The 25,226-nt window shown below is 40.4% G+C and overlaps 1 protein-coding gene across 1 annotated transcript; it reads left to right on the top strand.

The window, feature by feature from the left end:
- The first annotated feature begins 531 nt into the window (after positions 1-531).
- TAF7L (TATA-box binding protein associated factor 7 like) lies at positions 532-23,821 on the top strand. Its single transcript, XM_073013103.1, has 13 exons — positions 532-669; positions 4,395-4,462; positions 5,617-5,695; positions 8,670-8,803; positions 9,794-9,920; positions 10,479-10,534; positions 13,233-13,274; positions 14,146-14,218; positions 14,553-14,666; positions 15,761-15,976; positions 16,173-16,285; positions 17,739-17,798; positions 23,777-23,821. The coding sequence occupies exons 2-13, from the start codon at positions 4,397-4,399 to the stop codon at positions 23,819-23,821; spliced, it is 1,125 nt and encodes a 374-aa protein (XP_072869204.1). The 5' UTR covers positions 532-669; positions 4,395-4,396.
- Positions 23,822-25,226: the final 1,405 nt, after the last annotated feature.

A 25,226-nucleotide genomic window follows, 5' to 3' on the forward strand; every position in this document is an offset into this window, starting at 1 on the left:
AGGTATTTATTTATTTATTTATTTATTTATTTGGACGGAATCTCACTCTGTCGCCAGGCTGGAGTGCAGTGGCGCAATCTCGGCTCACTGCAACCTCCACCGCCCGGGTTCAAGCGATTCTCCTGTCTCAGCCTACCGAGTAGCTGGGACTACAGGCGCGCGCAGCCACGCCCAGCTAATTTTTGTATTTTTAATAGAGACGGGGTTTCACCATGTTGGCCAGGATGGTCTTGATCTCTTGACCTCGAGATCTGCCCGCCTTGGCCTCCCAAAGTACTGGGATTACAGTCGTGAGCCACCCCGCCCGGCCAAGGCAATTTGTTTTGAAGCCTCGGTCTTGCTTCGAGAGGTCCCTGAGCGGTCGCGTCCCCCTGGGCCCTCCCCTCCGCGCTGGGCGCCTTTCTAGCCTTCCCGCCCAGCACGCGGTGAGCCGGCCACTGCCTCGAGGTCGTGCTTCAGTTGGCTGGGTAGCGCGACCGCGGAGGCGTGGCGAGGCGGGGAGGGGCCGGCGCGCGCCGCTCTTACTGTCCAGGCGCCGGCCGCCGAGCGTTTGCCTCTACGTTCCGCGCGGGAGCCCACGCGCGGTTCGTCCGGAGCCCACAGACCAGAGGCGCAGGTCACCAGCCCCTACAGCCTTTTCGGTGTTGGCGCCAGTCCGCGGAGGAGCGGGTGAGTCGAACGGCCGACCGGGCGTCCGGGACCGGGTCAGCGCCCCCGCCGCTGTGCACCCCGCCGTGGTGCACCCAGCTGCCCTCCCCAGCCCGCCTGCACGGTGAGGCCCGAAGGCTGGGACCCGTTGCGACCTGTTGGGCCTCGCGGGAGGTTTTCAAGGGAAAGTGGATCAAAGCCTAGGGGTGGAACTTTCCCTTTGAAAGCTTAGTGCCCAGGGGATAAGGATGGAGGTCAGTCTCTAAACTGTAGCTAGCGACTGCGAACTTGAAAAAAACACCCATTTAGGCGTGTACTGACTTGCATGGCCTGGAGCATGCTGCCAGGCGCCTTCCAGCCAATTATAATTCCAATTGTAATTCTGCTAAAGCGAGATGGGGCTAGGTGAATGGTGGGAAGGGGTCCTGTTAATTTAATCAGGTATCAAAGAGTGCTTGCTGGAAAAAAGCGGATGCTTTTTCTTAAAGTGAATAACGTACAACTAGTTGTTTAGGTAAATGCAAGTAAGAAATTTAAAAAATAATTAAAACCCAGTTCAACCAGGATTGTCTAACTTCTCTCCCACCGGACCTTTTATTAGGCCTGTTTATCAAACAACTACATTGAAATAGTTTCATTTCTTACATTCGTTCTTCCATAAAAGAGGAATTACCAAAAAGTCTTGGAAATGAACAAAATGCCCTAGTTTTAGTTCTGCTGAGAAATCTAAAAGTTACTACTGATCTGATAAAATCTTGCTTAGCAGCTAGTTCTTCAAATAATCTGTTCCTGCTCCCAGCCTTAATTGTTACTATGTTCTGTTAGGGAATGTGCTCAGCCCCCAGATTTTTTATTTATTTTAATCAACTCTCTTCTTGCATTTATATTTCTCTTTTGTATTTATAGATGCACATATATTCATATATATCTGCATGAAACAAGAAGAGAAGAAATTACAATCACAAATAATGCATCTTTCCCTCTCCCATCCTGGGTGTCTGCTTTTCTACTGCTGATTTTTTTTTTTTTTTTTTTTTTGAGGAGTTTCACTGTGTCACCCAGGCTGGAGTGCAGTGTCGCCATCTTGGCTCATTGCAGCCTCCACCTCCTGGGTTCAAGCAATTCTCCTGCCTCAGCCTCCCAAGTAGCTGGGATTACAGGCGCCCACCACTTCTCCCGGCTAATTTTTGTATATTTAGTAGAGATAGGGTTTCACCATGTTGGCCAGGATGGTCTGGAACTCCTGACCTCAGGTGATCCTCCTGCCTCAGCCTCCTAAAGTGCTGAGATTACAGGTGTGAACCACAGCGCCCAGCCATCTTTCCACCTTTGAGAAAAGTCTCCCACAGAAGTGTGGGCCTGGCTGAGCACAGTGGCTCACACCAGTAACCCCAACACTTTGGGAGGCCGAGGCGGGTGGATCACCTTAGGTCAGGAGCTGGAGACCAGCCTGGCCAACATGGTGAAACCCCGTCTCTACTAAATATACAAAAAAAAAAAAAAAAAAAAAAAAAAAATTTTAGCCGGGCGTGGTGGCAGGTACCTGTAATGCCAGCTACTCGGGAGGCTGAGGTAAGAGAATTGCTTGAACCCGGGCAGCAGAGGTTGCAGTGAGCTGAGATCACGCCATTGCACTCCAGCCTGGGCAACAAGAGTGAAACTCTGTCTCAAAAAAAAAAAAAACAAAACAAAAAAGTGGGCCCTAATACCCCAAATGCATGGTTCTACAAATACATCCCAAATACATGGAAAATAAGATTAGAAATAAAATCTTGGTTCATTGGGAGAACATAAAATTGAAAAATAATGAAAAAATGAAAAATAATGAAATAACTTGGGATCCAGCAATCCCACTTCTGGATGTATATCCTAAAAACTTGAAATCAGTGTGTCAAAGAGATATCTGCACACATATGTTCATTGCAGCATTACTCACAATAGCTAAGTTATGAAATCAATCTAGGTATGCAACAAGTGAATGGATAAATATGTGGTATGTGTACCCAACTGAATACTATTCAGCCTTTAAAAAGAAGGAAATTCTATCATTTGCAACAACATGGATGAATCTGGAGGATATTATATTAAGTGAAATAAGCCAGGCAGAGAAAGACAAAAATCACATATTCTCACTTATATGTGGAATCTAAAATAATTGAACTCACAGAAGCAGAGAGTAGAGTGTTGGTTATTACAGGCTGTAGTAGGGGGAGGGGCAGTGCGGAGATGTTGATCAAATAGAAAATTTCAGTTAGGCTGGTCCGATAGTAGTGGGATATTGTCAGAACTTATTAACATTAATGCCACTAAAGTTGGTATACAATCTCCCACTGCCAAATTTGGCTTTTAAAATTAAAAAAATGAAAGTTGCAGTTAAGGGGAATAACTGATAAGTATTTAAGGTGATGGATATGCTCATTAGATTGATTCAGTCATTTCACACTATATCATAACATCACTGTGTACCCCATAATTATATATGATTATAATTTGTCAAAAAAAGATTAACTTGGAAGGAAAGTATTCATTTCACCAAAGGTATATATATATTTTAAGTGAAGAGATCCATCTTAGGAGTTCTTTTAAATAACTTTTGGGGGCATTCGAAGTAAGTGGTGGTTGTAAGGATTATATGAAATGATAGACCTAATGTACTCAATGTAGTACTGGCCATACAGAATGCACACAATAAAAGGTAGTAATGAATGAAAGGGTAATAATGAATAAATCAAATCAGATTTTATGTTCTCCATAAAATCTCCATCTCAAAAACAAACAAACAAACAAACAAAACAAAACAAATAGAAAAGGACTGGACTCCATGCCGGGCGCAGTGACTCACGCCTGTAATCCAGCACTTTGGGAGGCTGAGGTGGGCGGATCACTTGGGGTCAGGAGTTTGAGACCAGCCTGGCCAACATGGTGAAACCCTGTCTCTACTAAAAAATACAAAAATTAGCTGGGTGTGGTGGTGCATGCCTGTAGTCCCAGCTACTTGGGAGACTGAGGCGGGAGAATGACTTGAACTCGGGAGGTGGAGGTTGCAGTGAGCCGAGATCGCACCACTGCACTCCAGCCTGGGTGACAGGGCGAGACTCTTGTCTTAAAAAAAAAAAAAAAAAAAGAACTGGACTCCCTAACTTTGAGGGTAGCTCAAAGCTGTTGTTGCTGGCTCTAGAGTCATAAAAAACTGCCTGGTCTCCCATGGACTGCTTAATTTCTACTAATCCATTAAGGTAGGTGAAATATTGAAAATCAAGCCCTTGCTTACTTCAAATCATCACAGATCATTTCTGCAAGTGGTTTCTAGGTCGATTTCAGCTTTTGGTTTGCATTCTTCCCTGCAGAGGTTATATAGTTTGCTTAGGGAGCCACCACCGTGTTGTTGAATTGTAGTCTTTTACCTGAGAGTCTAAGAATATGATTAAGAAGATGAAATCATGTTTCATAACAGCTGTTATTTCATTTGTTCATCAAATTACATCATGTAATTTGGATTGACTTTGAAAAATCTACACATATTGGAGAGGAGCTAAGGTAACGTCTAGAAATAATTAAGTTATGTCAAATAAGGTATTGTCTAACTGTACACACATCATTCTAGTGTGTTGGTCTAGTGTCTAGTGTTGTGGGCAAGATCTTGTATAATTTAAGCAGTACTACTAGAAGTGGTCAGGAGGGGGAGCAAGAGGAGTTTTTAGTGACTGTGTTGGTTTTCTTTTTGCTTTCCTGAACTCAAAATCAAGACATGAGTAAAAGCCAGGATGAAGTTCCTGATGAAGTTGAGAACCAGTTTATATTGCGTCTGCCTCTGGTAAGAATTTGTATCTCAGAACAAATATCTTCATAATTATAGTGTGTGTTTGTTTGTTTGTTTGTTTTTTGTTTTTGTTTTTGTTTTTTTTGAGATGGTGTCTTTGTTCTGTCACCCAGGCTAGAGTGCAGTGGCACAATCTTGCCTCACTGCAAGCTCCGCCTCCTGGGCTCACGCCATTCTCCTGCCTCAGCCTCCCGAGTAGCTGGGACTACAGGCGCCTGCCACCACGCCGAGCTAATTTTTTGTATTTTTTAGTAGAGACATGGTTTCACTATGTTAGCCAGGATGGTCTCGATCTCCTGACCTTGTGATCCACCCACCTCGGCCTCCTAAAGTGCTGGGATTACAGGTGTGAGCCACTGTGCCCGGCCAATTATAGTTTAATTATAATTATAGTTCTACTTGGATTCTGTAACATTTCTATTTCAGGTAGGCTATAAAAACTCAGAACATTTGTTTCCCAGGAATCATGTTCTGTAAGCAGTCCTATCATAGCGTGTACTTTTTTGGCAGCATTTTTTCCTCCTGTACATACTACCTATCATGCAGGTTGATTTCCTGGCAAAACAGCTGTGACAATGATGGACCCAGTCACTTACTACCAATACTAACAGCCTGTTCCCTGGACAACCAAGATAAGACTCCTCTGAAATCCTTTCTGTCACCTCAAAAGGGGCAGTGAGAAGGGCCAGCATTATTCACCACCATGCAAGACTTTTAAAGCTCATCTCAACAAGTATTTGGCTGTCTTTCCCCACACTGATACCCGTATTCAAGCAATTACTTAGTCTAGGCAGCTATATTAAGGATGGGGTTCAGAAACCTATTTCCCTAATTAGGGTTACTTAATATACCAAGCAAACTGCAACTAGGTAAGCCTTTCTTTAGCAACTATAACAGACGGGTAGCAGGATTGTAGAGCTGGGGGAAAGTATTAACTGTAGCTACTAAGAGACAATTATGAGTTTAGAGTCAGCTTCATCCTAACTTGACTTATACAGTGCACAGTATCTCATGGTACATGGTCTTGTTAGTAACATTTGGGAGGTGTAAGGTTTTATTTAAGGGAGGACTTTGTTTGATATATTTATTCTGTTAGCTGCCAAGTAGATGTTTAGTTCTTCTGATTTTTCAATTTACCTCCTTTTTAGGAACACGCTTGTACTGTCAGGAACCTAGTACATTCTCAAAGTGTCAAGATGAAGGATAAACTGAAAATTGACTTACTGCGTAAGTAGCTAATATCCATTCACTATACATTGAACAATAATTTATTAAGGGATTGCTATGTGCCAGGCACTATACTTGGTACTAAGGATGTGAAAAATGATAGAATATAGTCTCTGACTTGATGGACTCATGCTTTAGAGAGGCTTAAGTCCTCTTCTTTTAAGAGGAAAGGAAGTAGGAATATTGCACCTCGAGTTGAGTGATTATCATAGTGTGTTTAAGGAAACTTGGGGGTCAACTGTGGGGTTTTCATACTGCTGGTAGTCTCCTATGTATAAACTTTATGATTTCTGAACATCCCCGGGAATGACAAATGGATATGCCATTCTTTGTTTGTAAAGGTGACATGTTTCTTTTTTTCCATTTTTTGAGATGCAGTCTTGCTCTGTTGCCCAGGCTGGAGTGCTGTGGCGTGATCTCGGCTCACTGCAACCTCCGCCTCCTGGGTTCAAGTGATTCTTCTGCCTCAGCCTTCCGAGTAGCTGGGATTACAGGCACGTGACACCATGCCTGACTAATTTTTGTATTTTTAGTAGAGACGTGGTTTCACCATGTTGGTCAGGCTGGTCTCAAACTCCTGACCTCTCGATCCACCTACCTTGGCCTCCCAAAGTGCTAGGATTACAGGTGTGCACCACCGGGCCTGGCCAGTGATATATATTTCTTTCTTTTAAATAGTATTTGTTATATTTGCAAATCGTACATCCAATAAAGGGGTTAATATCGAAATATATAAGGAACTCAACTCAATAGCAAGAAAACAAATAAACTGATTTTAAAATGGGCAAAGGATCTGAACAGATGCTTCTCAAAAGAAGACATACAAGTAGCCAAAAGGTTCATGAAAAAATGCTCAGCATCACTAATCATTAGAGGAATGCAAATTAAAACAACAGCGAGATATCACCTCATACCTGTTAGAATGGCTTTTATTAAAAAGAAGAACAATAACAACTGTTAATGAGGATGAGGAGAAAAGGGAACCTGTGTACCCTATTGGTGGGAATGTAAATTAATACAGCCTTTTTTTTTTTTTTTTTTTTGAGATGGAGTCTTGCTGTGTCACCCAGGCTGGAGTGCAGTGGCACGATCTTGGCTTACTGCAACCTCCGCTTCCTGGGTTAAAGTGATTCTCCTGCCTCAGCCTTCCGAGTAGCTGGCTCTACAGGCGTGTGCCACCACACCTGGCTAATTATTTTGTATTTTTGGTAGAGATGGAGTTTCACCATGTTGACCAGGCTGGTCTCGAACTCCTGACCTCAAGTGATACACCCACTTTGGCCTCCCAAAGTGCTGGGATTACAGGCGTGAGCCACTGTGCCTGGCCTACAGCCATTATTATTTTTTTTAATGGTATGGAGGTTCCTCAGAAAACTAAAAATAGAACAACCATATGATCCAGCAACCCCACTTCTGTGAATATATTCACAGAAGGAATTGATAGCAACACATTGAAGGCATATCTCTCTGCACTCCCATATTCATTGTAGCATTATTCAAAGTAGCCAAGATATGGAATCAACCTAAGTGTCCATCAGTGGATGAATGGATAAAGAAAATGTGATACGTATACACAATGCCATACTACTCAGCCTTTTAAAAAGAACAAAATTCTGTCATTTGGGACACCATGGGTGAATCTAGAGGCCATTTGCACCAAGAGCATGCATGCTCTTGTAAATAGGTAAATAAGTAAATAAATAAATAAATGTTTTCACACAAACTTATCTGCATAAAAAACACACAACCAAAAATAGATAAATAAATTTTGCTAGTTTATTTTTTTTAATACAGAGAAGTATATAGAAAACAAAAAGTGGCCCATAATCTCACCAGTTAGTTAACACTGATTGATATTTTTTTTTTAAAGATAATATAAGTTCATAGTTAGAAAATTCAAATAAAACAGGCCAGGCGTGGTGGCTCATGCCTGTAATCCCAGCACTTTGGGAGGCTGAGGCGGGCAGATCACTTGAGGTCAGGAGTTCCAGACCAGCCTGGCCAACATGGCGAAACCCCATCTCTACTAAAAATGCAAAAATTAGCCAGGCATGGGGGTGCACACCTGTAATCCCAGCTATTTGGGAGACTGAGGCATGAGAATTGCTTGAACCCAGGCGGCGGAGGTTGCAGTCAGCAGAGATCGTGCCTGCACTCCAGCCTGGGCAACAGAGAGAGACTCCTAAAAAAAAAAAAAAAAAAAAAAATCAAATGAAAAAGAAAAGTTCAAAAGGAGAAGAAATAAAACTCTTCTTCTTTATGGTGCCCCAACCTCAATACCACAGATAACTGATATTAACTGTTTCTTGTCACTTCCTTATTGGCAAAACTTTTATGCATAATACTAGAATGGAAACAATCTAATTCACACAAAATGGTAAACATTGTTTTGTGTCTTTCTTTCTTCACATAGTACTAGAAGATTATACTTGAATCCTCTTGTGTCAAAAGACATTCATGTTTGGGACATCTGAGCAGCAATATTCAGAGTTTAATATATGGCTGTTGTATAGAATTTTATCTTTTTGAAGCTAATTAGAGATTTAACTTGAGACTTATTAGCACCATTCTAGGGTCAGTCAATCCTTCCCTCACCCAGCCCTTTGAAAACACACATGTACAATGACACGATTAAATGCTTCTAAAAAGAAAGGAATTGGTTTTAATGAATGGAATTTGCTTTGCAGGATGAGAATGAAACATTTATTGCTTCACACATATTTAGTTCACATCCATTAACAAGAAACTTAGCTACTTTTGCCCAAGTGATGTAAACTAGGAAAAAAAGAGTTCCATATGCTTTCCATTTTTTTCTTTAGGAAGCTATTAATTGTGTACACAATTTTAGCATTATGAGAGATAGTAGGTTTCTTGGAAAGACTAGTCTGTCCCACATAAGTCTTCATTATTCAAACCTTAGGAAGTTTAAGAGTTCACTGGGAAGATATCAACTTTAATCTTTACTTCTCTTCAGCTGATAGGCGCCATGCAGTTGTTGAAGTAGAAGATGTTCCACTAGCTGCTAAGCTGGTTGATTTGCCTTGTGTTATTGAAAGCCTGAGAACGCTTGATAAAAAAACTTTTTATAAAACAGCAGACATTTCTCAGGTATGGACTAGTTTTCTTTACTAGCCTCACATCCTTCAAGGAATTCTTTTCTCTCCCTATTTTTCTTTCTTTCAGTACTCCTTTCCACTTGGTGAATGGCTGCTTGGCATTTCTAATTTCCAGATCGATTGCACAGGAATGAAATGTCATGTGCTGGTTTGGTGTTTGATCCCTAGATTTCAGTATTTTATTTTAACCAAATAGCCTATAGAGAGTCCCATTTGCCACTTATAGTGACTTTTCATTAATTGAAACATATGAGCAGCTGGGATCTTCTGAACTTTGTATTAAAACAGTATGTTGTTAACTCTGGAGGTTTAAATTGGTTCTTATTCATCATCTCTGCTGTTGATTTCTTATTTCCTCTCTAAATCAAAATGCTGAGATAGGCCAGGCACAGTGGCTCATGCCTATAATCCCTACACTTTGGGAGGCTGAGGCGGGAGGATCACCTGAGCCCAGGAGTTTGAGACCAGCCTGGGCAACATAGTGAGACTTCATCTCTACAAAAACAAAATTAGCCAGGTGTGGTGGCACACACCTGTAGTCCCAGCTATTCTACAGATTGAGGTGGGAGGATCACTTGAGCCCAGGAGGTCGAGGCTGCAGTGAGCCATGATCACGTACCATTGCACTCCAGCCTGTATGACAGAGCAAGACTTTGTCTAAAAACAAAACAAAACAAAAAACCTAAACTAAGTTCCAAGATCTGTTTCCAATATATTCCCTCTGTAGTGGCAAACACTCTAGTGGGGGAAAAAAAAACCCTCAGAGTTCATATGTAGTGCTGCTGGTGGCTGGTGGAGGGGAGGAGAGGGAGAGAGAGGGACTGCAAAAATGAGAGAATATAAATGTACATTACAAAATACTTGGTTTTCTGGAAATGGCAAGTATCAGTCTCTTCTGTGCATTTCTAGTGGTAAGAATGATTATGATTGCTAACCCAAAATTTGTGGTCATAGTCAACTTCCTTGTCTTTGTTAAATGTAGATGCTTGTGTGCACTACTGATGGTGATATCCACCCTTCTCCAGAAGAATCAGCTGCCTCTGCTGATCCTAATATAACCAGGAAAAAAGAAAGGGAGAGAGAGAAAAAATATGTCTGGAAGCATGGCAGTAAGTCAATAGCCCCTTGATCATTCCTGCTGACTAAAATTTATTTGCTGAATCCTAATTCCTGGTGAAACAGGGACCTCTTACCACACTTAGGTGTTTGGTTCATTAAGTTCTCAGACACTCTTAAGAGGAGTCATGTTGGCTGGGCACGGTGGCTCACGCTTATAATCCAGCACTTTGAGAGGCCGAGGCGGGTGGATCACCTGAGGTCAGGTGTTTGAGACCAGCCTGGCCAACATGGTGAAACCCCGTCTCTACTAAAAATACAAAAATTAGCTGGGTGTGGTGGTGGGCGCTTGTAATCCCAGCTACTCAGGAGGCTGAGGCAGGAGAATCGCTTGAACCGAGGAGGAGGAGGTTGCAGTAAGCCGAGATCGCACCACTGCACTCCAGCCTGGGCAACAGAGTGGGACTCGATCTCAAAAGAAACAAAACAAAACAAAACAAAGGAATCATGTCATGAGCCTTTGGTTTATAGCATGATCTTTGTCTTTATCAAATTCAGCTATGTGACTACCATCAATCATATAACGTTTCACTGTGTTGTATTTATTTTAGTTACTCCACCACTTAAGAATGTCAGAAAGAAAAGGTTCCGGAAAACACAAAAAAAGGTTAGTTACATGCAGTTTGTGTGTCTGCCGGGCTGATTAGAAGAGGATCATGGGCCAGAAGGAAAGAGAAAAAGTCAGTTGGGAATTAATTTGTTAATTCATTTATATGTTCAATAAACATTTATTGAATGTGAACTAAATGCCAGGCGCTGTATGCTAGCAGTTGGGAATATAGTAGTGAATAAAAATACCTGATCCTTTAGGTTATAGGCTAGTCATTTGGGGTCTGGAAGAATCATACATTTGAAACTTCTGTTAATGCTTTCAGTTTTCGATTGCAAGATCTAGTTTTAAAGTGAACCCATCCAGAACCTGAAAATTGGGAATTGTGGTTATATTCCTAGTCTTATTTTAGGCTTATAGAACCTTTGTCAAACTACAGGAGTATTGTGGCTTGGCTTCTTCTTTTGTTTAAAATTAAACATTTTATTTTGAAATAATTGTAAACTCACATACAGTTGTAAGAAATAAAAGAGAGATATCGTGTACCTTTTTGCCATTTTCCCCATTTTGTAAAACTATAATACAATATCACAAACAGGTAATTGACATGATTAGAATTCAGCAATCTTATTCCAATTTCTCCAGTTTTACTTGTACTCATGTATTTTTGTGCATGTGTTGAGTTCTATGCAGTTTTATCCCATGTGTAAGTTCATGTATCTGCCTACACAGTCAAAATACAAAACAGTTTCATCATCAAAAGGATCCCTCATTTTGCTTTTATATAACCATGCCCATTTTCCTTCCACCTCACACCCCAGTCTCTGACACTTGGTAATCACTAATCTGATCTCTATCTCTGTAATTTTGTCATTTCAAAAATTTAATATTAATGGAATCATGTAGTATATAACATCAGAGACTAGCTTATTTTTTCATTCAGCATAATTCACTTAAGATCCATGTAAGTTTTTGTAGCATTAATAGTTTATTTTTTATTGCTGAGTAGTATTCCATGGTATGAATGTACCACATTATATAACTGTTCTCCCATCGAAGAACATCTGGGTTGTTTACAGGTTTTGACTATTATAAATAAAGCTGTGAACAGGTTTTTGTGTGAATATAAGTATTCATTTCTTTGGAATAAATGTCCAGGAGTATAATTGCTGGGTCATATGGTAGTCGCATGTTTAGTTTGATAAGAAACGACCTGTTTTCCAGAGTGACTGTACCATTTTATATTCCTGCCAATAATGTATGAATGATCCAGTTCCTCCACCTCCTCACCAGCGTTAGGTGTTGTCACTATTTTTCATTTTAGCCATTCTGATAGGTGTGTAGTGATCTCACACCACACCACTAATGTAGTGGTATTAATTTACATTTCCCTGATACCTGATGGGGTTGAACATCTCATGTGCCATCTATTCCACTTCAATGAAATGTCTGCTCATGCCTTTTGCCTATTTTCTAAATTGATTTTTTATTATTGAGTTTTGAGAGTTCTTTTTATATTCTAAATACTACTAGTGTTTTATCAGATATGTAGTTTGCAAATATATTCTCCCAGTCTGTAGCTTGTCTTTCCATCCTCTTTGTAGGGTCTTTCAGAGAGCTAAAATTTTTAGTTTTGATGAGGCACAATATATTGATTTTTTTGAAAATGATCTTGCTTTTTATGGTAAATCTAAGAACTCTTCGCCTAGCCCAGATCCTGAAGATTTTCTCCTGCTTTTTTTTTTAACTTCTTTTTAAGCCCGATGCCCATTTTTGACTTAATTTTTGTAAAGCTATGAGGTTTAGTTCAAGGTTTTTGTTTTTTATTTTTATTTTTGCTTTTCTTGCCAAAGGATGTCTAATTGCTCTAGCACTGTTTGTTGAAAAGGCTATCCTTCCTCTGTTGTATTGCTTTTGCACCTCTGCCAAAATCAGCTGGGCTTGTTTTTGTGGCTCTGTTTCTAGGTTCTCCATTCTGTTCTATTGATCCATCTGTCAATCCCTCCACCAATATCACAGTGTCACTATATAATTGGTCCTGAAATTAGAAAGGCCTGAAATTAGAAGGCTGATTGCTCTGACTTCACTTTTCTTTGTCAGTATTGTTTAGCCATTCTACAGTCCATATCTTTATTTATTTATTTATTTATTTATTTATTTATTTATTTATTGAGACGGAGTCTTGCTCTGTTGTCCTGGCTGGAGTGCAATGGCACGATCTCAGCTCACTGCAGCCTCCACCTCCCTGGTCAAGCGATTCTCGTACCTCAGCTTCCCAAGTAGCTGGGATTACAGGCATGGGCCACCATGCCTGGCTAATTTTTGTATTTGTAGTAGAGACGGGTTTTACCATGTTGGTCAGGCTGGTCTTGAACTCCTGACCTCAGGTGATCCGCCTGCCTTGGCCTCCCAAAGTGCTGAGATTACAGGCATGAGCCACCATGCCTGGCCAAAAGCCTATATCTTTTAATGTAAGTTTTAGAATAAGCTTGTCTATAGCTACAGAAAACCTTGCTAGAATTTTGGCAGGAATTACATGAAACTTATAGATCAATTTGGGAAGAATTAACATTTTTACTATGTTGAGTCTTCCAGTCCATGAACACAGTTGCCTTGGTTTTTATACTCTGTAAGTCAACATTTATTGAGTGCCTACTCAATGTAAAACAAAGTTAAGAATAGTTGTAGAACTCTTTAAGCTTTACTGAAATATAGGCATCATAATATAACTTGTTTATTGTGTTTTATTTCATAGGTCCCTGATGTCAAAGAAATGGAAAAAAGCAGCCTTCCTGAGGTACAGCAGTCATAATATAACTTCATTTTTACCCTTAATATATTTTATTTAATAGCTCATTCATTTCAAATGAATCAAATCAACCACAAAAGCTACTTTTGAGCCTTCCTTCTCACCTCTAACCCTCATCCTAAACACATACACTGGGTTTGATTCACTGAAAAATGAATTCATTGTTTGATGTTTGATAACTCCTGGAGGAAAAGATACAATTTGGCCAGTGACCCCGTGTATTCTAATCTGCTCTTTTTATTCTGACATTTATTTCAAAAGCCATTCCTTGGGAGCCTGAGTGCACTTTTAACAGCAGTTGTTTGCAATTGCTTATTCCCCATCAAAGTCCTAATTTCTATTTGTGGCATGACAAATTGGTTGCTGTGGAGATAATTATGTAAAACTGGATTCAAGGGAGAACATACAGCTAAGATCCAGTTTTTGTAGGAACGTCTCTAATAATAAAGATGTGAGGAAGTGAAATCTGGGAATTTGGATCTTTAAACCAAATTATTTCTAAATAACTAATAAGGAATTATAGTTCTTTGCCAATATAAACCAGGACAAATAATTTATAACTGAGACCTAAGGGTTGCACCTCTGAGAGAGGTCTTTACCATAGAACTGCAGATTGAAAAGATTAAATGTCTCAAGTAATTTGTTTAATTAGGAAAAAATAAGTTTACTGTATAAAATTCTAGACCCTGGCTAAAGATTCCTTCATAAATAGCACTACTTAAAGTAGAAATTTGGTTGGATCAGAATTTAAAGAGGCCTAACATTTGAATTCATTGGTACATAGGAGGGCACTCCTGCAAAACACAGGGTGTTAAATGACAGTATTGGTATCCCCCTCTAATCCCCAACTTTGCTTCAGTACATTGAATCTCCAGATGTGGAAAATGAAGTAAGGAGACTGCTGCGTTCAGATGCTGAAGCCATAAGTACCCGTATCCTTTATACAAATATTTTCTGCATAGTCTGTTCTGCCCCATTTGTACATGCTAACGAAGCCTCACCTCTGGTGTTTGTGTGCCAGCCTTGATGTGTAAAACTTAAGATTTTTTCAAATGTTATGTTCTAGCTAGGAACAGCAAATTCATGTAATAGAAAATTATTTATTGTGTAATTCAATATAAAGCACTTCTCCAAGCTAGGAATTCCAATACAAATGGCCTAAACTTGGACTAAATTAAATAGCACTGTTAGTCAAAGAGCCCCTTCCCTTTCAGCTGTGCCTTTTTGTTTCCTTCTGTTTTTTCCTTGACTACCCACTCCTTTCAGGTTGGGAAGTCGTTGCTGAAGATGGAACCAAGGAAATAGAAAGTCAAGGCTCCATCCCAGGATTTGTGATATCCTCGGGAATGAGCAGCCACAAGCAGGGTCATACCTCATCAGGTACTTTAGTAAAGGCAAAGCAGGAGTTTCAGATAGGGCAGGTATTGACTGGGTATCAGATCATTTTCCATAAATTCATAGGCCAATCCAGAAAAAAAGGATGGTTTCATCCTTCCCTCTTTTTTTTTTTTTTTTGTTTTGTTTTGAGATGGAGTCTTGCTCTGTCGCTCAGGCTGGAGTGCAGTGGTGCAATCTTGCAGCTCACTACAACCTCTGCCTCCTGAGTTCAAGTGATTCTCCTGCCTCGGCCTCCCGAGTAGCTGGGATTACAGGCGTGCACCACCACGCCCACCTTATTTTTGTATTTTTAGTAGAGTCGGGGTTTCACCATGTTGGCCAGGCTGGTCTTGAATTCCAGACCTCAAGCGATTTGCCTGTCTCAGCCTCCCAAAGTGCTGGGATTACAGGCATGAGCCACTTTGCCTGGCCTTTTTTTTTTTTTTTTTGGGAGACAGAGTCTCGCTCTGTTGCCTAGGCTGGAGTGTAGTGGTGCGATCTCGGTTCACTGCAACCTCCGCCTCCCAGGTTCAAGTAATTCTTGTGCCTCAGCCTCCCAAGTAGCTGGGATTACAGGCATGTACCACCACACCCAGTTATTTTTTCTTTTTTTCTTTTCTTTTCTTTCTTTTTTTTTTTTTTTTTTTTTTTTTAGTAGAGATGGGGTTTTGCCACGTTGGCCAGGCTGGTCTCCAACTCCTGGCCTCAAGTGATCTGCCCGTGTTGGCCTCCCAAAGTGCTGGGATTACAGGCGCGAGCCACCACACCCAGCCCTTCTTCCCTCTTATTGGTCCCTTGGCAGTTTCGGGGTTTTAGATTGGTGTTCTAATCTCCCATCCACCGCTGGTATCTTAACTTCCTATGACCCTTAGAGTCTCTAAATGTCTTGATCACTCACTACATGAATGAATGTTACAGTGTTTTGCACTTGCTGTCCTTGTTTTACAAAGGGAATAATCTTCCTGCATGAAAAAAATGTTTTATAAAATTTACTGGTTGCCTGGGGAATGTGAAAGTAAGGAGTATAATTTTATCTGGAGTATGAGTCATTTGCAGAGTTTTAGATAGTTCACCTTCCTCTTGCTTAAAACCAGTAGAATATGATATGCTTCGGGAGATGTTCAGTGATTCTAGAAGTAACAATGATGATGATGAGGATGAGGATGATGAAGATGAGGATGAGGATGAGGATGAAGATGAAGACGAAGAAGAAGAGGAGGAAGATTATTCTGAAGAGTGTCTGGAAAGGCAGCTTCAGGCCAAGTTTATTGAATCTGGCCAGTATAGGGCAAATGAAGGTACCAGTTCAATAGGTAAGTCAGAGAAAAAAACAAAGGGATGGGACCAGGGTGGGTGGCAGTGCTAAAGGCTGACTCTAAGCATACATTAGACCCAAAGCTAAGCTCAAGAAGTTATTGCTCAGATGTGTAGTGGAGTTTTACTTGATTTGGATCTTAGTCCATTCATTTAGGCTATATTTAATATATAAGTTCTGTGTATCTCTGTTAGCCATGGAAATTCAGAAGCAGATTGATAAAAAGGAGAAAAAGCTCCATGAGATTCAGAATAAAGCACAAAGACAGAAGGATCTCATCATGAAAGTGGAAAACCTGACACTCAAGGTAAATTCTTGGCTGGCATAAAGAAATCCTGATCTCTTACTTTCAGTATCTTGCCTTTGTGTTTCCACTTATGTCATCTCTATGCAGGGTTCTTGTTCATTCATGAACCTTAACAGCCTCTTAGAAACTCCTAATAAAAGATAACCCCGTTTCCTTTTACCTGAGTAATTTTGATCATCTAATATAAGCATTTTGGGGAAGGGACTAGGTGATTTGAGATAAAAAATGCCATTATTGAGCATTTGCTATGTAAAAGGCACATAAAGAGCTAAGAATTGTGTACACATATTATCACATTTTATCCTCACATCCTTGAAACATAAATACTGTCACCACTCCCATTTTATAGATAAAGAATGGAAACTCAAAGAGGTTAAGTAACTTGCCAGGGATCACAGTAAATGGTAGGGCATAGATTGAATCCTGTTATATTTATTAAAATGTATACATTGCAGTAAAAAGGAGAAATAATTAGTTTTTAAATTTTTGGTGCATTTTGAACAAGAATAAATATTTTTATTAATATATGTTTAAGAGCTTCAACAAAAAGAAAATGTATGTTTAGGTCATGTTTGCTTCCCTTTTTTAGTGAGGGAAGTTCTGAAGCATTTGGAATTTCCTGCCAGATTTCATTTTCTTCAGAGCTGTATTCAGCAAATGGGAGCACAGAACTATACCCTTTTTGGGTGTTGTCCTTTAGAATAACCAAGTAAGATAACAGATAAGGGCACATTTTGAAAGATACAGATATATGCTATTGTTGTGATTATTGTTACATGTAGTACTAGTTAGGAATAGTGATACTCTGCCCTAGTTAGAGGAAATGGAGGAGTCATCAGCACCAGATTCTAAGCCAGCTTCTCTAACAGGTCACCACAGACAAAGGATTTGTGCTAAACTAGAAAAAGGTAACATAAGGGCATTCCAATCACTTAGGGTAAGACAAAAAAAAAAAATGCTATAGAGTGTATATAAAATCAAATTGGATGGTACTGTAGTTAGGGGGGGATAGTTTTTATACTCTAAATCCTTTAAAAAGAGTGCTCTTTTGTATGACAATTTATTATTTGCGGCTGGGCGCAGTGGCTCACGCCTGTAATCCCAGCACTTTGCGAGCAGAGGCAGGTGGATCACTTGAGACAAGGAGTTTGAGACCAGCCTCGGCAACACAGTGAAACCTCATCTCTACTAAAAATACAAAAATTGGCCAGGCGTGGTGGCATGCTCCTGTAATCCCAGCTACTCAGGAGGCTGAGACATGAGAATCACTTGAGCCTGGGAGGCGGAGGTCGCGTGAGCCAAGATTGCGCCACTGCACTCCAGCCTGGGTGATGGAGGAAGATTCCACCTCAAAAACAAAAACAAAAACAATTATTTGCCAAACTCCTTGCCTCCCTTGGTTTTTTTTTCCTTTGAGACTCAGTGTTCATCATTTATACAATTTATTTTTCAGAATCATTTTCACTCTGTGCTGGAGCAGCTTGAGATACAGGAAAAAAAAAAAAATGAGAAGGTAAGAAGTATATTTTCAAATTAACCAGAAAACATTTGATACAGAGAATCCCCCAGCTCACTTCCAATATTATTGCTGGCTGTTCCTCTCATAGGAATAGTGGTAGCCAAATCTTCTAAATGAAGGTAGCAGGGTGGAACAAGGTCTTTGTGAAAGTTCACTCATTCAACAGATATTGAGTGCCTATGAAGTAAAAAGCACTGGATGTACAGTGTTGAATAAGATAAATATAATACAGTAAATCTTCAGTGTCATTGATAGGTTCTTGGAAACTGTAACTTTAAGCAAAATGAAGTATATATAATGAAACTAATTTTACTATAGGCTAACTGATATAAAGAAGAATTGAGTTCCTATAGCATATTTCTGGTTACAAAAACATCACCAAACTTCTAAATAAAAACCAAAACACTTCTAATATTAAACATTGAAATAAATGTGAGCTATACATACATTTGAGAAAGACTGATAAAAACAAGTAAGACAATTATGTACCCAGTGATTCTAGTTCAGGGTCTCAGATGGCCAGAGCCTATCCCAGCAGCTCAGGGCGCAAGGTGGGAGCCAGCCCTGGATAGGATGGCATCCCATTGCAGGGCACGCTCACACCCACTCTCACTCAGACTGGGACAGTTCAGACAGACCAATTCACCTAATGTGTACGGGGAAGTGATTTTGTTTTTCTCATCAACATTATAATGAGGCCAGGCGTGGTGGCTCATGCCTGTAACCCCAGCATTTTGGGAGGCTGAGGCGAGCGGATCGCTTGAAGTCAGGAGTTTGAGACCAATCTGAGCAACATGGTGAAAGCCCGACTGTACAAAAAATTAGCCAGTTGTGGTGGCATAAGCCTGTAGTCTCAGCTACTCGGGACACTAAGCCCAGGAGGTTGAGGCTGCAGTGAGCCATGATCACGCCACTACACTCCAGGTTGGGCAACAAAGTGAGACCCTGTCTCAAAAAAAAAAAAGAAAAAAGAAAAAGAAAAAAAGCATTATAATGAAATTACATTGAACTAACAATGTTATTTGGAGACTTTCTGCGTGTCATTTTGCTTAAAATTGCAGTTTCTAAGAACCTGTTGACATTAAGTGAGGACTTACTGTAACAAAATGACACTGAACAAAACGATGTTATTGGAGGACCTGCTGTACTTGTCCTCATGGAGCTGTCTAGCAGGGGAGATTGACAGTAAACAAATTATACAAATATAAAGGTACAAATTGTGAAGAAGTGCTATGAAGGAAAAAAGTCAATGGTGCTATTAGAATAAAGAGAGTCTTGAATTAATTGGGGGATCACGATAGACCTCTCCTAGGAGGTGCTATTGAAGCTGAGACCAGAAGGATTAGGTCCAGGCAAAGAGTGGGATGAAGAGCATCTTAGGTGGAGCATATGCAAGGTCTCATGTTCGGAAAGAACTTGGCCTCTTTGAGGACCTTTGGAGTATTTAAAGCCAAGAAGAGAATGGCTTAACATAAGGGTAGAGAAGTAGGCAGAGACCATAGTGTATGATTCCTTAAAGGCCATGATAAGGAGGATGGGTTTGGCCTTAAGTGTAGTGGGAAGCCCTTGAAGAATTTTAGATAGGAAAATCACATCTAATTAAAAAAAATTTTTTTTTTTTGAAATGGAGTCTTGCTGTGTCGCCCAGGCTGGAGTGCAGTGGCGCAATCTAGGCTCACTGCAACCTCTGCCTCTCGGGTTCAAGTGATTCTCCTGCCTCAGCCTCCCGAGTAGCTGGGACTACAGGCACGTGCCACCATGCCTGGCTAATTTTTTGTATTTTTAGTAGAGATGGGGTTTCACCGTGTTAGCCAGGATGGTCTTGACCTCCTGAACTCGTGATCCACCTGCCTCAGCCTCCCAAAATGCTGGGATTACAGGCATGAGCCATCACGTCTGGCCTAATTTAAACTTTTAAAAGATTACTCTGATTATTATCTGGAGACTGGGTTGGAAGGTGAGAGTGGAAGCAAGGAGGCTGGTTGGGAGGCTTTGTGGTACGCTAATAACAGAGGATGGTAACTTGGACTAAGGTAGTAGCAATGGAGATTGAAAGAATATAGATTAATTTTAAACTGCAATAAAAATGTTTTTATAACTGTTTGAGATGTAATTCATAAACCATACAATTCACCCATTTAGGCTGGGTGCAATGGTGCATGCCTGTAATCCTAGCACTTTGGGAGGCCAAAGTGGGCAGATGGCTTCAGCCCAGGAGTTCGAGACCAGCCTGGGCAACATGGTGAAACCCTGTCTCTCCAAAAATTAGCCAGGCATGGTGGTGTGTGCCTGTAGTCCCAGCTACTCGGGAGGCTGAGGTGGGAGGATTGCTTGAGCCTGGGAGGCAGAGGTTGCAGTGAGCAGAGATCCCACCACTGCACTCCAGCCTGGGTGACAGAGTGAGACTGCTTCAAACCCCGTCCTCCCCACCCCCCCCCAAGTTACCCATTTAAAGTATACAATTCAGTGGCTTTTAGTATATTCAGAGTTGTACAACCATCACTGCAGTCAATTTTAGAATAGTTTCATCACTCCAAAAAGAAACCTTGTATCCATTAGTAGTCACTCCCCTCTCCATTTCTCCAGAACCTCTCCCCCGCCCAGCGCTAGGCAACCACTCATCTACTTTGTACTAATCTACTGCCTATTCTAGTTATTTCATACAAGTGAAATAATATAATACATGGTCTTTTGAGTCGAGCTTCTCTCACTTAGCATATTTTCAGGGTTCATCCATGTTATGGCATGTCTCAGTACTTTTTTCCATTTAAGACTGACTAATACTCCATTGGATCAATATACCACATTTTGTTTATTCATTCATCTGCTGATGGACATTTGGGTTGCTTTCACTTTTGGCTATTATGAATAATGCTACAATGAATATTGATATATTAGAGAATATATTTTAAAGGTAGAATTGATAGGAGTTGGGTCAATTACTGGGTGTTGAAGGAGAAGGAATCATTAAGGATGTATGCCAGATTTCTAACTTGAATGACAACTATATTTTTTCAAAGTCACAAGAGAGTGTACAGGGTGAAGAGAGAAGAAGGCAATATAGGCTAAATGAGGGTCAAGTAGCTGTATAGAAAATGTGTGCGGACTCTAACCTTATACTGTTGAGGGTTACAATTTTAAGGAGACTGGAGTTGGTATTATGAGGATGGGCTTAGCATGGTGCTCTTAAAGTACAGGCACTACTCCCCACCCCCATCCCCACAAGACCAGTGGAATTTTTATGTTCTATATATTCCCTTCCTGTCAGCAAATCACTTATTCAAGTACTGCTTTAAAACAATCAGATGAACAGTTAATGCCAGGGTTGTTTTAGTACCCACCAAACATCTTTGTTTTCACCAATGTAAGTACAGTTGTATGCTGCATAACAACATTTTGGCCAATGACAGACTGCATATATGATGGTGGTCCCACAAGATTATAATGGAGCTAAAAAATTCCTGTCACCTGGTGACATTATAGCCATCATAACATAACTGCCCAATTACTTAATTTTTTAATTATTTTAGTATAGCCTAAGTTTGTAGTGTTTATATAGTCTTCAGTAGTGCACGGTAATGTCCTAGGCCTTCACATTCACTCACCACTCACTCACTGACTCACCCAGAGCAACTTCTAGTCCTGCAAGCTCCATTCATAGTAAGTGCCCTATACAAGTGTACCATTTTTAATTTTTTATATTGCATTTTTAGTTTACCTTTTCTATGTTTAGATACACAAATACTTAACATTGTGCTACAATTGCCTACAGTATTCAGTACAGTAATATGCTGTACAGGTTTGTAACCTAGGAGCAATAGACTATACTGTGTAGCCTAGGTGTGTAGTAAGCTATACTATCTAGGGTTGGTATAAGTATGCTCTGTCATATTCACATCATGACAAAATTGCCTAAGGGTGCATTTCTTAGAACATATCCCCATTGTTAAGTAACACATGACTATAGTTAGTATTGAGGAGCAGCCTAGAAATGTAGCTGTAAATTTTATTTACTCAGAGTCCCTTATGTTAGTTCATTTATCCAAATTAGATTTAGTAGGTGTCTACTTTAAGCTACGCTCTGCAGGGAGCTATGATATGCTTATGATGCAGTCTGTGCCTTCATTTGGGGAGAAATTGACAAGAGGGGTAGGGACTTAAAGGCATGAGAGATTGTCCATGGATATTAAGGAAGGCTTCATGGAGAAGATGATATTTGATTGGGGCCTTAAAATATAGGTAGGGTTTTAATAAGGAGATAGGGAAAGGAGTGCATTCCATGAGAAAGCAGCATGCACACTGGCTCAGAGGTGGTGATGCCAGGGTGAACAGTTTAGATTTTTGGTGTAGGTCATAATGAGCCTTCAAAGCTTTTTTACCTGGGGAGTAACTCAGGAAGTTTTTTCTGCCAGAAGTATATAGGAGAAACTAGAGTAGGGACAGCCTGGAGCTTCAAAGGTGCAAGTGGTAGAAGCATACAGAACTTAACAATTGATTGGATTTACAGGGCAAAAAGGGGAACAAAGATGAGTCCAAAGCCTGGGCAACTGGGAAATGATGTGCCATTAACTGAAAATAGGATAACAAGAAGTGGATTTGGAGGGATATGTGGAGAGAAGTGCTTTTGAAAATGGGAAATTGGAGAGAGGCCCACACACAGAAATGATCATTGAAACTGTGGGGCTAGTTGAGTTAGCCTGGTTGACTGTTCAGCAAGAAGTCTGAATCTAAGGAAAAACCTATCTTTAGGGAGTGGCATGAAAAGAAAGAGCCTGCAAAGGCGAAAGAACTGGAGCAGTCACTGGTTGTAATCATGGTCAATCAGGGGTCACTCAGCAACCGAGTGAGAAGAGCCTCTAAGTTACTGCAGATAGCAATTATTGTGGCTTGGTAGGTGATGTGCAGCATAGGATTGTTTTATAATGTTCCTTTCATTTCACAAACTAAAAATTAATTCTGGTATGGAGTGTCCTGAAATGAATAATATTCAAAAACAACCTTTGTTATAAAGATGGCATACATCTGTGAATGTTATTGGTCACTTCACCATTTCAAGTTAAAAAAATTAAATCCTGTACCACAAAATATTCAAGGCTTCTAACTTAGAAAGCAAAAGTAGAACATCATCAGGCTCCTGATGGGTCAGGACTGACTAAGTTTCTAAGTATCTCCTAATGTGGTAAGAAGCAGCCAGTAAGACTCAGTCTAAGACCCATTGTGTTCACTGGGACAAGAGAGTGTCCCAACTGTTTTACCATCTGACTCTTAGAATATGGTTACAGAGATCCCATCTCCTTTGCCCCTACAGTGAGCTGTGACCTCTGTATATTCTTCACAGAAGCACAAATTCTTAATAGCAAACACATTTTTTAAAGCCTATTCAATTTTAAAGCTTAATATAGTTTGTCTGTGTCCCCACCCAAATGTCATCTTTAATTCCCACATGTTGTGGGAGGTACCCAGTGGGAGGTAATTGAATCATGGGAGCAGGTCTTTTCTATGCTGTTCTTGTGATAGTGAATAAGTCTCACGAGATCTGATGGTTTTAAAAAGGGGAGTTTACCTGCATAAGCTCTCCTCTCTTTGCCTACTGCCATCCATGTAAGACATGACTTACTCCTCCTTGCCTTCTACCATGACTATGAGGCCTCCAACCATGTGGAACTATATAAGTCCATTAGACCTCTTTTTCTTGCCAAACTCAGGTATATCTGTATCAGCAGCGTGAAAACTGACTAATACAAAGCTTCCCTTCATAAATTGGGCATAATAAAGGACATCATCATGGCTACAGCATTATGCATGCATTCTTGACTGTGGCCAGTATTCTCTGGAACATTGCAAGGCTAAGATAACCTTATAAATGCCAAATAACAATAGTTATTTTTGGTTCATGTAAGTAAATTCTAGATCAAGTAATGGGACTTCAGATTTCAAATGAATTTTTCATGTCTTTCTACTTCTCCCTACAGCTCATTTCCCTACAGGAACAATTGCAGCGTTTTCTGAAGAAGTGAGGAGAGCCATTGGCCTGGCACACAAACCTTGGATCCACCATCCAGACTGAAGACTGGATGAAACTGTGCATGTTTCTGTCCCTTCCGTTGCCTTATGTTGAATCAGTTATATTTATCTGTACCTTCTTTGCTACTTATAATATGCTCAAAGTTTGTAGTCATGTAGAAAAGGCCAGTATAAAAATATAGTAGACTTAGATACCCCACACGACCATGAGACTTTCTCTTTGTCAATTTGGGAATTATTATTATTAATTTAGAAATGGGGTTTTGTTAGGTTGCCCAGGCCGAATTCAGACTCCTGGGCTTAAGGGATCCTCCTGCCTCAGCCTCCTGAGTAGCTGGGACTACAGGTGTGCACCACCACACCAAACAAGAATTGATTATATTGCTTCTGTGCTATGGTACCAGCAGATGATTCAGTCATGCTTCCAAAGGCAGTCTAGTCTAGAGGCCATACAGCTGTTTGGTTTGCATATGTTTTAGCTTTTCTTTTGGTTTTTAGTATTTCCTAAAACATAGGGGAAAAAACGAGGTCATTTCTACTAAACACTAGAACCTGCCACAGTGAGTTTAAGTGCCTACCTTGCAGCAGTTAATACTAGATTGTGTTCTGTCTTTGTTCGGGCAACAGGGCTGCATTCCTGCTCAAGGATGATTTCTTGCTGCTGCTTATATTTGTTCTGTTGCTTCTAGGATGGAGCTGGTTGTTATTCACCAACTAAGGGAACAGTTAGAGCAGAGATGAATAAATTATGAACTGTTATCCTTATTCTGAGCCTTCTCCTCCTAACCCTTATTCTGAGCCTTCTCCTCCTAACCCCCATCAGTTAAGGTTAGGAAGAACAAGATGCCATAATGCCTATGAAGACTTCTTTAACAATCTCATTTGGGGTTTTTCTAGGTATATTATTAGTGTTTTATGGTCTGTGTTCTTTAAACAATAAATAAATTGTTCCTTTTAAATGGATTGCTGTCAATTTATTAAACCATCCCCGATGATGAGTGTACTCATATCCAAAAGGAAACAAGAAGAAAAGCAATAAGCTCTATATCTTAGTTCATTTGGGCTGCTGTAACAAAAATACTATAGACTGGGTAAATTATAAACAACAGAAATGTATTGCTTATAGCTCTGAAGGCTTGGAAGTCTACGATCATGGTGCCAGCAGCTTTGACATCTGGTGAGGGATTTGTCTGCTTCCTAGATAGCGTCTTCGGGGTGCATCCTCACACGGCGGCAGTGCAAACTCCCTCGGGCCTCTTTTAAAAGGGCATGAATTCCATTCATAAGGGTGGAGCCCTCATTACCTAATCACCTCCCAAAAGCCCTACCTCTTAATACTAACACACTACTGATTACATCTTAACATATGAATTTTGGCGGACACATTCAGACCATAGC

This window comes from Chlorocebus sabaeus, chromosome X, assembly GCF_047675955.1.
Source record: "Chlorocebus sabaeus isolate Y175 chromosome X, mChlSab1.0.hap1, whole genome shotgun sequence".
Classification (NCBI taxonomy): Eukaryota; Metazoa; Chordata; class Mammalia; order Primates; family Cercopithecidae; genus Chlorocebus; species Chlorocebus sabaeus.